We start from the raw sequence: 16,256 nt of genomic DNA, 5'->3' as shown, positions 1-16,256 counted from the left end.
AATGATAAATGCGATGTCCGTTGGACCGTTCGTACGCCAGAGCACACGATGTATGTCGGGTTGCGGGTGGACACCTTAATTTAGATTGAACGTAGTATTATCAGGACTATCATCACTATCACACGTTTGCACTGGAGGAGAGGTCCTTGAAAAAAAATAACAACTCAGCTTTAATTAAAACCTGTGAAAAATTGTTCTGCCTGCTTTAAATATACGCTATTTCTACAAATAAATTTATTTAATAAAGATTCTTTAGTTTTCAAAAAGGACCTAATTATGAAATTTTTTTTAAAAACTTTTTAGTACTTGTTATGTTAGTATGTTGTTATGTTAGTGCTATGTTAGTTCTTATTTTAAACGAATTTTTAAAACTGTCTTAAAATTTATATATATAATTTCAATTATATTACGTGTCTTTGTATTAATTTTAATGTTTTGTCGCAATTAAAAATTTTAGACATTTAAAAAAATTATTCTAAAATTTTTATATAAATTTCAGAATTTTTGAGAATTTTATATAACTTTATAATTTTTCAGATTTTTTATACTGGAATGGAATTCTTTTAAAAATAGTTAAGAAAGTCTATATTTTTCCAAAGAATTAATTTTTCTAGATTTATATATGTAAATTGTAAAATATTCTAATAATAATAAGATTCTAATAATAATAAGATTTCTCATTCTATAATTTTTATAAGAAAATTTATAAAATTTAAAGATATTTAAGATATTTTTTAGAAATTTAAGATATGAAAAATTCTTAAATTATGAGATATAAGAATTATTTTTTTCGTCAGTGTCGTAATTTTTTCAGTTCATCTAATTATCATAAACAGTGTGATAAATGTTTGCATAAATTATCAACAGAGTCCGCCACAAATCGGACAGCTAAAGTTTGTGGTACATGAGATGTTTTTCTTGTGCTTGATTAAGAAAATGCATACTTTTAAATAGTTAATAAATGCATACTTTTTAACAATCCCTGGCGTTGTATTCTTGAAAAATATCGCATGCAAAGTATATGTATTATATCTTCTCTCTGGTTATATATACTATAGATTTTCCTAGTTTTTTCGTATGCAATATTTTTTAAGGCTTCTGTGATCTGTTACTTTGCAGAATTTTTATCATTCTTATCAATTTAACAATACTAAAATTACTTATAGATCAAACATAATATATTTCATAATTATTATATCACAAAAAAAAATGAGATTCCTTATATTTCATAATTATATATTCATTGCATAAGAAAGTGCGCAGATTGGAAATTAACACTATGTTTTCAAAGGAGTTTCATGAGAACCGTTTCGAAAGCAAGTGGGATTGGAGAACAAGAGCATTTGTGAATCGTGAATCACGTTAGTGTGCGAGATAAATCGTAGAGGAGTGCACTTCGGAGGTATACAGGAGATTCAAGATGGAAGACGGTGACAATAAAGTGGAAATTGAATTAGGTAAAGATAGGAAGTCATACGCCGGTATACCGGAGGCTGATTTTGTGGTAAGTGCGATTTTATTAATATTCATTTTATGCATGTGCTCGTGTCATACACATTCACAAAATCTGTATTATTATTTCCGTAATTCTCTTGATTTGTTGGAATTGTTCTACAATAAATTTTTGTTAATCATTCTCTTCGCGTGAAAAGAATATATATTTCATTACTATCTAAGGACATTGAGAAGCAACTCTTATTATTTCTATTGACAATAAAAATTCCATATATATGTATTTGATCAAAATGTCAATCGATTAATCGAACCTTATATGGTAACCAAAAAAATCATATACCGTTTTCATGTTTTAATCTTGTGAATTTGTTATTCTATTTTCTATTTGCTTTATTTTTTGGTTAATTCAAATTGATTTGTATGATTAAATAAATATATACATTGTATAGAAATATTTTTATGTTTATCTTTATTAAACTATTAATAATTACAATTAATTTTTATGAAAATTTTTATTAAATGAAATATATATATTTTATAATCATAAAATTACTGAATTTAGTTTAAAGTCTTACTATAAGTCACTCACGTTGCACAATTCCAGGACGATGTCGAGGCTTTTATGGCAAAGCCAGAAAACGATTCTGTGGACAAAGTACTCAGAAAGCTGGACGAGAGCCATGGAAAATACAAGTTTATGGAGTTTAACCTAGTCAACAAACGAAGACGCTTAAAATCACAAATACCAGATCTCGAAAGATCTTTAGAGATGATCGAGAAATTGCAGATTGAGAAGAGTACCTTAGAAACGCAATTTTTATTATCAGAACAAGTTTACGCAAAAGCCATAATACCACCTACCGACAAAGTGTGTTTATGGTTAGGCGCTAATGTCATGCTAGAATATACCTTAGATGATGCCCAAGAAGTGCTGACCAAAAATATTGAGGCAGCCAAGAAGAATTTAGGATATGTAGAGCACGATCTAGATTTTGTTCGAGATCAATATACTACTGTGGAAGTAAATATGGCACGTATCTACAATTGGGAGGTGAAGCGCAGACAAGCAGCAAAACCCACATGAAATTATTAATCTTATTCGTACTCGGATCTGCCTAAAGTCAAGAGGTAATTCTCTAAGAATTAAAGAAACATTTTTTTCTACATATATATACTTAGCTCAATGAACTCATTTCTTTCGAATGTTAATATTACAATTCCTATTATTTTTTCATCGTATGTTTTGTATATTTCAGAATATCTTCTACATTATGAAGAATAAAATTTGTCAATACACAGCACACTATTGAAATTCGTGGAAGACTTAAAAATGAATTGTAACTTCACATACTAATATTTATATACATATTAAAAATGTCTACATTTTTGTAATTGATTGTCAAAATGTTATCTTTTATCTGTTGCAAATTGATTTTATTTGCAATACATCTATATTACCCAAGTCCTAATAAAACAATTCCACTTTGATTAAAACAAAAGTATAAATGATATAAATGATAAGGCAATAAATGATATTACATTTAAGAATACATGTATTGTAATAAACGTAAAAGAAATATTTATTTGGATTCTGAGATCTATTCTGTACAAACGACGCTCCACATTAATAAGTACATATGTCAATTACTTTACATGTAATTTGTCCTTAGAAGAGAAATAATATGAGAGCTAACAGCTATATTGCGATTTTCTTAATTAAAAAACATGAATGAATATATGTGTAATGGAATGTTTACACAAGTTCAGTAATTTATCTTATATTCTAACTTTAATAAATGTCAATTTATTATTATAGTAACGTCATATTTATTATAGTAAATATAAGGCACATAGACTGACTTTAGAAAAGTCATTGTCCAAAAAAAAAGACTAGCATGAACTCTGGTCGAAGATATGTTATTCATAACGGTTACTCCTACTCGGCCTGTACTTCATCCTTTTGTTCATACTTTGCTAATTTTGATTGTAGTTCGATGATTTTAGCTTTGGCCTCCTCTAATTCTTTTTTCAAGATATCAATTTCTGAAGTACTGTCCATGATACCGCCAAGATTCTTACGTATATATCTATAATACAGATAAGGAAATAACTAAATTTTTTCATAAAGCACCACTATCAGAAAGCAAATACTTTCTCATTCAAAAAGAGAAGTATAAAAGTTACAACAAATTAATATCCATTTTTATTAATGTAGATTAATTTTAATCTCATTGAACTACTTTTATCTTTTTCTAATTCTGACGTTGATTCTACAATAAGTCGGTAATCGATAGTTAATAGTTCTAAGTCTTATCAGTGAAGTTGACCAATAGCCAACTTATATGACTAAGGCTGATTGGCCAACTTCATCGATTAAGACTTCCGACTACCGACTCATTGTAGAATCAATATAAGGCTGGTATTCATAGTCTTATTCTTATTCCAAGATCATCTTAAGTAATGTCTTAAGATGCTAATGCAGACCTCAGATTGATTCGTGACATCTCAAAACAAAACTTAAGATGGTCTTAAATATAAAAACTGATGAATATTGACTGATGAATATTGACTGATGAATATATTGATAGAAACAGACAAAAGATTTGATTCCACCAATGCAAGATGAACTTTAATTAATTGAACTGAGATTAAAGTTAATTTTACACGTTTTTCATCATACTACTAGTGGAACTAGGTCTAAGTATATGAATAACAATTTTTCTCTCTTGAAGCATCTTAAATATCTTTGTTTTTAGATTGAATAATTATGTTAAACAACATTGATTCTTTGTTGAGAATAAGAAAAGGATACTCTAAGGCATCAGCTGGCTTTTCAGTCTCTTCATAGAGTGAGACAAGTATTTTTGTGAGGGCATCCATGACACCAGCTCTCTCCAGATACTTGCGAAATTCCTCTCGTTTGGCAGTGACAGACTATAAAGTAAAAAGAAATTCATTATTCCAAGAAAAAAGTGAAACATAATCAGTTGATAAATTAGATTAATAAGACTAATACAAAACACATATTGAGCCAAGATGTTTCTTTCAGCTAAATTTCTTGTAGGTTCATCTTTCCTCTTTTTCTCTTCATGTAAAAAAAAAAGAGAAAAGATGAGTATAAGTTTATCTGAAAAAGTCTGTAAATATATTATAAGATTTACAAAAATATTCGAATTTTATGAATAATCCATGGATAAGTAAGGTATTTTTCATTCTCATTTCTTTGAAATCTTCACAAAGATTAAACCATATAAAGGATTTTTTTAAATTCATTAACTGATCAATCATATAATACACAAACGTGCTTTTTACAAACAAAATTATATCTGCGTATACAATGCAATATATCAATTGATGAAATAAAAAACTTGCCCAAACTAGCATAGAGGGCTATTGTTTGTTTGGAATAATCCATTCCATTCCATGTTTATCACCCGACGCACATTCTGTATCGAAATAATTTCTGATTCATTTCTATCATCTATATAATAACCGTTGTAATATTTTCCGAAAAGAAAAAAAATATCGAATTTAATAACATTTGACAACATCAGTAACAACAAATAAATGTACGATACGAACATAGAATTATGGCCGATGTTAGGACGTTACAAAAATAAAACGGCATGTAAAATGACGCTTGCATCCGTTCAAACCCGGTACAAACACGAGGCGGGCAATCTTTTCTAAAGAGTAACAGATTAAACGACTAAAAATTAATATTAATGAGATAATTACCATTATAACGAATTTCCAAACAGCTTTCTCGCTCGAGATTCTCTTGAAAAACGCAATCCAAGAGATATAACTTACTAACAGCGAATGAAAGCTGAGACAAAACGGTCAAAGTCAAATTAGCGCCTGTCTCTTATCATGCCATAAACATAATATGGCGAAAGTCGGCTAGATGGGCTAGATCCGCTAGACAGAACATAGGATATGGAGTCACCGTCGTCACTGAAGAGTGGCGATCGTATAATTTTTCCCTAGAAAAGAAATGCGAAAATTTCATACGACTTGATTATTGAGAAGGTACTACTAGGGCAGCGTTCAAGAACTATGCCTAGATAACTCTAGGGTACATTTTTGCTATAATATATATAATGTAACCTATAGCTTAGAGTTATCTGGGCGTATTTCCTGAACGCAGCCCAGTAGAGAGAAACTAGAAACTAGTAGCCAACTTCAGATGTGTCGCCAAGCTGGAAAATTAAGACTCGTCCCGGACAGTAATTTTCTGCGGGAGCTTTGACTATAGTATATACACATTTACAGTGTGCAACAGTCAGTAAAGGTTTCTGTTTATCAAAGAGACTATTTTTAGTAGCAAACGATTTTTAGAATCCATTAATTTGCATAGTATTGTGACGTTGTACTTGAATCGGAAAACAGAAGAAGAAGAAGAAGAAAAAAAATGGTCAATAACGGTCAACTTTCATACTTGAACTTGTCGGTCTTTACTGTTCGAGGGGGCGGAACCTAAAGTCAGTTCTACATTAGTTGCATCGCAAGTTTGTTACGACAGCCAATAAGCTTACACTTTAAAATCAACGCTTCATATTGGCTGTCGCAACAAACTTGCAATTAGCTTGCAACTAATATAGAACTGGTTTAACAATCTTCAGCCAACTTCAGTTCGGCGAACACTCAGAAAATACATTTCCTATAGCAAATATGAGGGATTATTAGGTGTACAACTTTGCTTCCGCCGTTTTCCTATAGATGGCTTTAGCGGGAAGTGGTGGTCGAAATAAATAGATCATAGACGTCATACAATAAACTTGGGCATCTGTCAACATAACCCCATAGAAACATTAGTCGATTTGTGTCTGCATCATAAAGTTATTCTCGATTGAAAATGTTAGTTTACGAGCCAAATTCTCGTCATTTGCGGGAGGTTTTAATTTTTTGCTTCAATGTGAAGAAATCTGTGGCTGAGGCTCATCGAATGCTCTCAAATACTTATGGTGAGGCCGTTATTAGTGAAAGAACGTGTCGTGAATAGTTTCAACGCTTCAAGAACGGTGATTTTGACGTCCAAGGTCATGCTCTGTATTTGGTGGGACCAGCTCGGCGTAGTGTATTATGAACTGTTAAAACCGACTGAAACAATCACAGGCGATCGGTATCGAACGCAATTGATGCGTTTGAGTCGAGCATTGAAAGACAAACGGCCGCAATACAACGAGAGACACGATAAAGTGATTTTGCAGCATGACAATGCTCGACCCCATGTTGCGAAAGTGGTCAAGACATACTTAGAAACGTTGAAATGGGAAGTCCTACCCCACCCACCGTATTCTCCAGACGTTGCTCCCTCTGACTATCACTTGTTTCGATCAATAGCACACGGCCTGGCCAGCACTTCCGGTCTTATGAAGAAGTAAAAAATTGGATCGATTCGTGGATAGCCTCAAAAGATGACCAGTTTTTTCGACGCGGGATTCGTACGCTACCCGAAAGATGGGAGAAAGTAGTGGCCAGCGATGGACAATACTTTGAATCATAAATGTATAATCAGTTTTTTACAATAAAGCCTCGAATTTCGGTAAAAAAACGGCGGAAGCAAAGTTGTACACCTAATACATTTATAAATAAATATTAAATAAGTACATTTATGTCCAATTCTATCAATGTAGAATCTCGGTATAGCTTAATTTTTTTTTATTTTAAAAATTAGAAATTGATAAAAAGTAATTCAACCAAGATTAAAGTTAATGTACATTATAATTGTTTTACATGGACAATATCCTATAGAGACCTATATGGATATATATAATTAAACTAAGTTGTAGCTATAAGTATAGTTTTAACTTAAAAAAATCAGATATTTTTAAAAAAAATATTTGAAAAACAAATTTTTTTTAAGAATGAAGAAAAAATATATAGTTAACATTTATCTTCTCATCACTGTAGAGAAATTACTCAAATTCAATCGAAGTAATATAAAATTAAACACGATTACAATTTAAAGAACCTAAACGTTCATGATTTCGCGCGCCTCAGATAAACTGAACGAACTGGACTTGCGCGCACCGCATGCGTAATCAAGATGGCGGACCATCAGCAGCAAGTGTCTAGTTTATCATTATCGTCCTTCGAAATTAATCACGAAATACGGTGTTAAGTTGCGATTTAACTTACATTCACGACAACTTTATTGTTTTCTCAAAGGAAAAAAAAGTCATACTTGATGTGGCGCGAATTTTGGTCGCGTGCGCTTCTGACGTGCGCGATCGGTGCTTGTTCAATTATCGGCGACTTTGGGCTGAAGTGCTTGAAGTACGACAAGAATGAGTCGGCGCGCGCAGCGCTTGACAATGCGACGCACGCGACAGTGGGCGGCCTCACGTGGATGTTAATTATCGTCCTTTCGCGGAAGTCGATTGTGCGCAATTTAAATAGTATATTTTCCTGCTTCTTGTTGGCGTCTTTCGTTGATCTGGATCATTTTATCGCGGCGCGCAGTTGGCATATCCATGTGAGTATCACAAGCAAAGCATACGAAAATTAATTTCAAAATTTGGATGAGTGATAAGCGGAGCATATATTTTAACGATGTAATTAGTTTTTATATATACTTTCTAGTAAAATATAGGAATTAATTATATTTAAATAAATTTATTATTACGGGGTTTAAAATTTTCTTTTATTAAATTAAACTCGTATGACGTTTGCTTTAATTTCAATTTTAATTACATTCTAATTTTAATTTTTAATTTAGAATTTTTATTTTAAATTTAATTATAGAAACAAAAAATATACATTGAAAGTTACAAAAAAATTTGGAAATTATTTTTTAATATAATAAAATTATTAAAGTGTTATCAAATATCAAATTATTGAAAAAATGATATATATAATAACTGTAAATAATTAATAGTATAATAAAAGAAAGAAATTTATAACTTTTAATTTACAATTTATACTAACTTTTATCTCAACAAAAGTTATCACTGTAACTAGAAAAAATCGCAGAAATTTATGGAAATGTCTAAAAATATTATTTGATTTCATTATATTTCTGATTCTTGTTGTTTTTCTTCTTTTTATACATGTATGTGCATGCGTGCGTACGTGCGTGCGTGCGTGTGCGTGTGTGTGTGTGTGTGTGTGTGTGTGTGTATTTACATATCTGCGCATATAAATCTTTATTTTTTTCTAATTTTAGCTTTCATTATTTTTTCAGGATGCCACGCATTTACAAAAACGACCTTTCTTACATTGCACTACTATTCCTATTTTATTATGGACATTTTTTATCTTACTCTCCAATACCTTCCATTCTCCTCTAATGGAACATATTTCCTGGGTGATGTTGGCTGCCTTCCTGAGTCACCACATACGAGATGGTACCAGAAGAGGTTTGTGGTTTTGTCCCTTCGGATCTACCCGTCCTATTCCCTACTATTTATACGTAAGTCTTTGTATGTCCCTTCCTTACATACTACATTGGCTTATGAGCCTGCACACATTTACGCCGAAGAATAACAACAATATTATACTCGATGTATGAAACATATTTTAGAACACGCATATTGCATACCGTGTACCGTGAGTGTACAAACAATCGGATACCTTTTTAAAGGTGTATGTACGAGAGCTATTATGGGTGCTTTCCAGCAAGAGACACAGATGATACAGTGTAATACAATGAATCATTATATCTTTGTTGTTTGTTGATGTTAAACAAAAATGACATGATTACTATATCGCTTGTTGGAAAACACATTAATATCTTGTATAGTTCAATATTGATATTCCTAGTTTATAAAATCGAAGAGAGAAGAAAAAGAAATTAAACATAATTAAACATTATTAATTATGTTTGCTCTAATAAAATTTTAATTTTAAATTTAATTATTTAAAAAGACATTTTTAATATTACGAGTTAGATATGTCTTCCAATTAAATTTCATAGTCATACTAGTGATCAATGTGATTATAACGTATCTTATTTGTTTTATTCGAAAATAATATTTCTAACAATAAGCATATTTCAATTTATTAAGAAAAGAAAAATATGAACTAAATTAAAAAAAAATTTTAATTTTTCATATTTTTTGTTTCATATTTTTCTTTTCTTAATAAAATCTGAAATATATTTATTATTAAAAACATCTTATTCGAAAGAATATAGAAGATAATAGATATTATTATTTTAATATATATATATATATATATATTAATATTTTCGAAACGTTGTTATTAGGGTTTGTATGAATTGTTTTATATATCTTTTATATATCTTTATATAATAAATGTACATACACATGTACATATTACGTAATGATCTACGCTTACTTAATTTTGTATAATAATCACAAGCGATTAAATACGGTTGTAATGTTTAACAATGATGCAATATGCATGACAACAACGATGTTATATCGTCGCTCGTCTGAGCGAAAGGGAAAGTCGGAATAAAATTTTTCCAAGTTGCGGATGGCAACTTGGTTTAACACATCCGTGTGCACATGATGTATACATATTTACAACTGCGACGTGTCGTCGTTGCAGCTGTGCGTGGTTTATGGACGAATCCCACGTGCGTTTGTTTTCTATGCCTGCACGTTCAACACGCCGTTTATTTTTTATATTTTTTTCCTGACATACTCAGGTACTTTGAAGTATTCTCAGCGCCTGCAGAGTGGAATATAATTTTATGGTCAATAATAAATAGAACTATTTAACATTCATGCGCTAATAATAATTATAAGTGAAGTGTGACTTATATTCTCATCTCTATTTTTAAATGACTTCTTATGCACTTTAGTGAATCGTTCCTATTTTTTCCCGAAACTATATCCTATTTATATTATTAATTTATTTAGCTGAGATTTTATCTCTTTTATTGACATATACTCGATACTGATATTTGAATGACTGTAGAAATAAAATCGATAAATCATTTTAAACTCTATATCAAGAAAATCTCTACTTGAAAGCTCATGATATCCGTATCTTTGTAATAGGAAGTATCTAAAAATTTAGCAAGACGTATATCTGAAAATAAGTATGGACTATCAAAATAAGAATATTGATAATTCTGTAAAAAATTTTGGCTAGCAATCAGCTTAAAAACGCCAGTATATAATTATTTTAATATACAATATAATTTTCAGATTTACATTTCTCAATTTGTATAGACTTCAGCAAAATCATTCTTTCCCCCCAACATTATCGGACGATACGATACTGAATTTTAAATAATCCTCTCGTAAAAGAATAATTTATTGATGTATTTGAATGAATGTTAGCAGAATTATCGATGATTATGCAACCGAGAATTCTTGCCTAGGTGCAGAACACCACGCAGGGACTCGTCTCTGTGGGTGAGAGCGCGGAGGAGGCACGGATGCCCCCGCGGTGACACGCAAATTGCACACGTGTGTACGCCTGGAAGGGGTTTACTTATCAGCATTCGGCGTTGCTTAGCTGGCACTGCCGGCTTCACTTCACCTCTCGACGGTCTTGCTTAGTGCTCGTTTAACTAGCCAGTCGTGCCGCACCTGTCGGATAAAGATTGCCGAATCGTTTTGATTACAACGGATAACTTGACGCACGGAGATTCGGGAATCACTATTGCATTATCTCTCGCGCGTTTTTCTCGTCCATCTCCTATCTCTTTCTCTTCCTTTTTCCGTTTTTTTTAAACTTTAATAGCAATTCCATTGATTGCCACTATTTATTTCTCGACAATCACTAGCGTTAGTTTCTCTTGTGGATTCTTTGAGTGAAACTTTTTTCGCAATTGATTGGAGGATCGCGAATATCCTGATTGTAATCTATCAACATTTTGGGAATTCATAATGTCATCATATTCTGATAAATACATGAACAGATCACGATAACGCACTGATATCCGGTATCTTGAGCAAACGCGATATCTTATATCGACAACGCCGCGAACAAGGCATGACAAGACCGGTGTTCGTGGATTCGGCTGGTTGATTCATACACAAGATGGTAAGTAACACGGTAGTTTCTCCCACTTTTCGGTGTTTACGTATCTCTAGATTCCGAGGTCGATCGTAGTCAGGTCCCTGACCGCAAATTGTCCCCGCAAATACGCTCAAGGTATCACGTGCAACAGTTTCTCTTTCCTTTTTTTCGGTAAAATTCCTAGTCATGTTTTGCTCGAGTGACGTAAACAGTGTATCAATTTATAGATCATTTGTGTGATACATAGTTATGCCTACGTAGCTTCATGGCAAAATTGATATTTTTAGATTTATCTTTATCTGTGATAAATTCCACATTGACGATATTCGTGCTGACACAAAAAATCAGATAGGACATACACATACACACACACACACACACACACACACACATACACACAAAATTACAATTTTTAGTAATTAGTAATTGCAATTTTTTTAAATATTTGCAAAAATATATTTCTACTTTATTTAGAAAAGTATGTATATCTACATATTTAATATACATTCATTCGCAAACATTGGATTATTATATCCATTTGTTTTTTGCAGGTGAATATCCATATATACATATATATATATATATGTGTGTGTGTGTGTGTGTGTGTGTGTGTGTGTGTGTACAAATATACATAATAATTTATTTTATTAAATTTTTATTTATTAAAAATTTTTTTTATTAAAATTTATTAGAATCTTAATCATTAGCATAATTAGAACACATAAGTGTGTTATCTTGAATAGAATTATCTGATAATTTTCCATATCAACGAACAAATATTCTTTTAATGGTTCATCAGTTAATTAGTCTTATGACAAGAATATATACCAATTAATTTTCAGACATACGCAGTTAAAAAAGAAAACGTTTAAAGCTCATGCAACCATTCGCAATTAATCGCATCTTTTTCTTTCAATTATTCCCTCGCTTTTTCTCTCAGATAAAATATGAGATATTTACAGATTCTAGTAGATCTCGTATCATAATTGATTACGTCCGTTCGCAGACCTCGTTATTAGAGATGCAGCTATGTGCACGCAAGGTCGGATTTGTGCAAACGTTGAATCGAGAAACACAAAGAAGTAGATATTCATGAGATAAATTTTGATTAAGGAGATAAACAATAGCGTCATACAATAATAATTCGAGAAAAGCATGTTAATCCGCCATTCTTGGTATCGTTAGCAATCATTTTGATATTAGAATTATAAATGCTGTTTACGAAATCTCGAGGAAACGATTATTGAACGCACAACAGAAATTCCATCCTACGATCTTGCATTCTCGTTTCTGATAACCAAGTTACTTGAAACTGTCGCTTCATCGCTTTAATTAACGCTTATATGTCAAAATCGAGACGTATGAATTTTATCGCGATGCTAGATAAGTAGAGCATTCTGAGCATCTATAATACAGGGTATTTCTGAAATAACGTCTACTAATCTAACGAATACAAACTATTTCTAATAAAAAACTGAATTGAAAAGTCCTGTATCATTTTGCAATTTTCGCAATATTCTTTTTATAATTACTCAATGAGCAAAATGTCTAAAATCGACGTAAGTGTAAGACAACTTTAAAGTATCTTTAAAAAACATTTTCAAAATATTTTACAAAGAACACACTAAAAGATATCTTAAAATTATCTTATACATCGATTTTATCTGTTTATTCGGCAATGTTTAAAAATTAGATCTCGTAACCATTGCGAAAATTGCAAAATGATAGACGACTTTTCAATTCACGACTTTTTATTATTAGGAATAGCACTGTATGATTAGTGAGCGTTATTTCAGAAACATCCTATATATATTAGCAAACAATCCTCAGTTCTCATCTAATTCAAATTTAATTTTTTTTTTTTTACGAAAAAGTGACTGTAAAAGTGTCTCTTCTTTCTAGGAAATCGAGGATTTGACACTATATTTTTACATTGCATGCGGTATCTTCGCCGGTGCGCTTATCTTACTTTTCATTTTGGTGATCGTGCTATTCGTGAAAGTAAATCGATTATCCGAGGACGGGTGAGTAACATAGCCTTTTTGTCAGCTGATAATTGGGGCGCCAATTGAAGGTTTTGGTTACATAATCTAAAGACATTAAATGTTTACCAAATATTAATTATGCTTATCATCAGTAAATATTGATTAATGTTACTCACATTATATTTCATCGGTGATAGACATATACTTTATTGCGTAAAAGTGCGTAGAAGACAAAAATGTCGAAGACAACGTGCGTCTCCCCGCTCGCGTAACGCGTTTTAAAATTTCTACGTTGAATCGTATCGTAGCTAAATACATATTACTATCCGATCGCGAATCGTTGGCGACATATTTCACCATCTATTGCATGCGAAATATCCGGTTTTGAACTTCAGTTTCGTGAAACGTTTTTGATAATTGATTCTTCTGCATTTCTGATATTTCCTTTGCATAAATCTAAGTAATTGAAAAATTGAACCATAATTCCGATCATTTATTCACAAAGTGAATAAAAGTTACGCAAATTGAAATGGTAATTAACTATACATTTATGAATCAGTGATTATCGAGTATTATATGCAAGATATTAATATCCATGGTTATTTGATTGCTTCATTTACTTAGCGGTGTGCACCTGCGTGGCGAAAGGAAAGTAGAGAAAAATGCTTGACGTATATCTGCAACGGAAGCAGTTAGACATTTTCATTTTTTTTACCGCAGGAATGAAAATACGTATGTTTCTTTTGTGAGTCACGTAGCCAACGACGAAATGGTTGATAGTATATCTTTATTGCCGCATTATTTCGCTTATCTGATTGTCCAAGAACACAAAACGATAATGACGATTAAAAAAATATCTTAATTAATGAATAATTTCTGGTTTAAATATTTTGCAAATATTTAACATGAAGATGCAATTTATAGTTATAATCTCGATTTGGTTTTATTCTAATCGTATACGAGAGTAAATCATATAATATAGTATCACTTGTTACATAGAGAAATATCTTGGTTTCGTCCAGTTTCCTTTTCTTTCATAATTGTTCAAAAATATTTCCGGATCTACTCCTATCATGAAACTTGAAGAAGTTTTTTTTGTCCAAGTTTCGTTAATTCCTTTAATCATTCATTATTAATACGAATAATCATGTTTCTTTCATATAATGTCCGAGAGACATTCCTCATTATAATTAATTATCATCATTGTAATTGGCGATCGATTTAAATTCAGCTGTCAATAAGATAATCACTTCTATCAAATCCTTTTCGTTTCTTTCCTGCATTTGTGGTAATGATTCGGTCGCTTGAAAACTGAAAATTGATTTAGGTCCAACCAACTAAACAGACAGACAAATATGATGGCGGACTTCTGTTACACCAATCCCACGATCGTGCCTGGAGAACTGCTCTCTCGTCGTGGCTTTTCCATGTACAGTGGAGCTGACAACTTTGACGATGATTTCGGCAAGACCAAAAACGTTCATTGTGGAACGTATCATGAGGCTCGATCAAAATTCTGATTAAAATTTGAATCTGAAATGATCATTCTCCAATTATTGATGCGGCTTATACAAGCTGATTAATCTCCAGTTATAAAATCAATTAAGATATTGCGTAATGTAAGATATTGCATAGTAATGTAAAATATTGTAGTTTAAGCTATTAGCTTGATCAAATTATTAATAGTATTATTTGTTCTTTACGTATAATCATTCTCTGTGTAACTTTTTGCGTAATGTACTCGATTTAACGTCTTTAATTTTTCTTACTGACTTTACGCAGATGTTACTTCCCGCAGAATACAAACTAAAGATGACTCTACACGATCAATAATACTGATCAATAATATTGAATCAATAATACTGACAGTATGCATCAATATTTTTACAACCTAGTATTTATTTACATACATACAATATTTTTACAACCTTACATCATCAGTATTATTGACAATTATATATAGATATATTTCACTTTAGTTAGTACATTATCTATTGCACTGTGATGTACTGTGGCATGGATTCTAATAAAATGATACACTTAGAGAAACGTTTTTTCAATTCTAAGAAATGTTTCTTTGCGGTTAAAGAAAAAATTTCTTTGATTTGAACATAATTTTTTTTAAATCAAATAAAAAAATTCATTTGATTTCAAAAAGTGATGTTTAAACTAAAGAAACGCTTAAATCAAAGAAATTTTTTTTTCATTAATATTACAATAATTTTCCATTCAACGATATAGAGGTGATACAATACGATTAGTTGTACACAACAGTTACATTGTTAAGTAGAAAATTATATAACATTGATATAATATTATTATTTGTATTCTGCGGATTGTACATATTGCTTAATATTGAAATTTTTCACGGCTTTTCACTGCAGCGTGAAATACAATGTTCAAAATTGATATAATTCGGTCAATGTTGTAATATATAAATAATAATTGGAAAAATCGAACTGCCATTTTATCGGAGACAATTTTAGTTGCATTAATTTTTCTTTAGACGCGACATCTTTGAATATTCTCAATATTATCAAAGTGTGTAAAATTATTCACAAAATATAAAAATTATTATCTTGAAAAACGTATAAAAACAACAAAATGATACATAAATAAGATCATTTGTTTCTTGTTGTAAGATCATTTATATATTATTATGATTGTTATCGATCTGTTTTATCGGTTTCTCGTCGATAATGCTGAAAATTTATCAGAGAATTTCTAGATGTCTCTGCATGTATTTCACGCCGTAGAGAAAAATATAGACGATGCTCCGAAATGGTCGCACTTGTTTCCATAAGACTGGAAAGAATAGAATTTAATATGCATAATTCCTTATGCATTTAGGAAGCACAATATTTTTCAGTA

The 16,256-nt window shown here is 31.1% G+C and overlaps 3 protein-coding genes across 3 annotated transcripts; 2 read left to right on the top strand and 1 right to left on the bottom strand.

Annotated features, from left to right (window-relative positions):
• Positions 1 to 1,420: 1,420 nt before the first annotated feature.
• LOC105622632 (prefoldin subunit 3) lies at positions 1,421 to 3,034 on the top strand. The gene is made up of 3 exons (XM_012204047.1): positions 1,421 to 1,504; positions 2,060 to 2,583; positions 2,712 to 3,034. Exons 1-2 carry the CDS (start codon positions 1,421 to 1,423, stop codon positions 2,537 to 2,539), a joined length of 564 nt encoding a protein of 187 aa, XP_012059437.1. The 3' UTR covers positions 2,540 to 2,583; positions 2,712 to 3,034.
• A 357-nt stretch (positions 3,035 to 3,391) lies between these two features.
• Positions 3,392 to 4,839, bottom strand: LOC105622659 (C-Myc-binding protein). Its single transcript, XM_012204071.1, has 3 exons — positions 4,828 to 4,839; positions 4,268 to 4,389; positions 3,392 to 3,542 (listed from the first exon to the last, which is right to left on the bottom strand). Exons 1-3 carry the CDS (start codon positions 4,837 to 4,839, stop codon positions 3,392 to 3,394), a joined length of 285 nt encoding a protein of 94 aa, XP_012059461.1.
• A 3,965-nt stretch (positions 4,840 to 8,804) lies between these two features.
• LOC105622631 lies at positions 8,805 to 14,905 on the top strand. The gene is made up of 3 exons (XM_012204046.1): positions 8,805 to 8,819; positions 13,303 to 13,424; positions 14,713 to 14,905. Exons 1-3 carry the CDS (start codon positions 8,805 to 8,807, stop codon positions 14,903 to 14,905), a joined length of 330 nt encoding a protein of 109 aa, XP_012059436.1.
• Positions 14,906 to 16,256: the final 1,351 nt, after the last annotated feature.

This window comes from Atta cephalotes (assembly GCF_000143395.1).
Source record: "Atta cephalotes unplaced genomic scaffold scaffold00047, whole genome shotgun sequence".
Taxonomy (NCBI): domain Eukaryota; kingdom Metazoa; phylum Arthropoda; class Insecta; order Hymenoptera; family Formicidae; genus Atta; species Atta cephalotes.
Note: the sequence above shows the minus strand (reverse complement) of the source record. Positions and strands in the feature narration are given on the sequence as shown.

Coding starts and splice junctions, on each gene's coding strand:
- LOC105622632 (XM_012204047.1), top strand. CDS start 1,421: ATGGAAGACGGTGACAATAAAGTGGAAATTGAATTAGGTAAAGATAGG. Junction 1,505..2,059: donor TACCGGAGGCTGATTTTGTG/GTAAGTGCGATT, acceptor GCACAATTCCAG/GACGATGTCGAGGCTTTTAT.
- LOC105622659 (XM_012204071.1), bottom strand. Junction 3,543..4,267: donor AAGCCAGCTGATGCCTTAGA/GTATCCTTTTCT, acceptor TCTGTATTATAG/ATATATACGTAAGAATCTTG.
- LOC105622631 (XM_012204046.1), top strand. Junction 13,425..14,712: donor AATCGATTATCCGAGGACGG/GTGAGTAACATA, acceptor AAATTGATTTAG/GTCCAACCAACTAAACAGAC.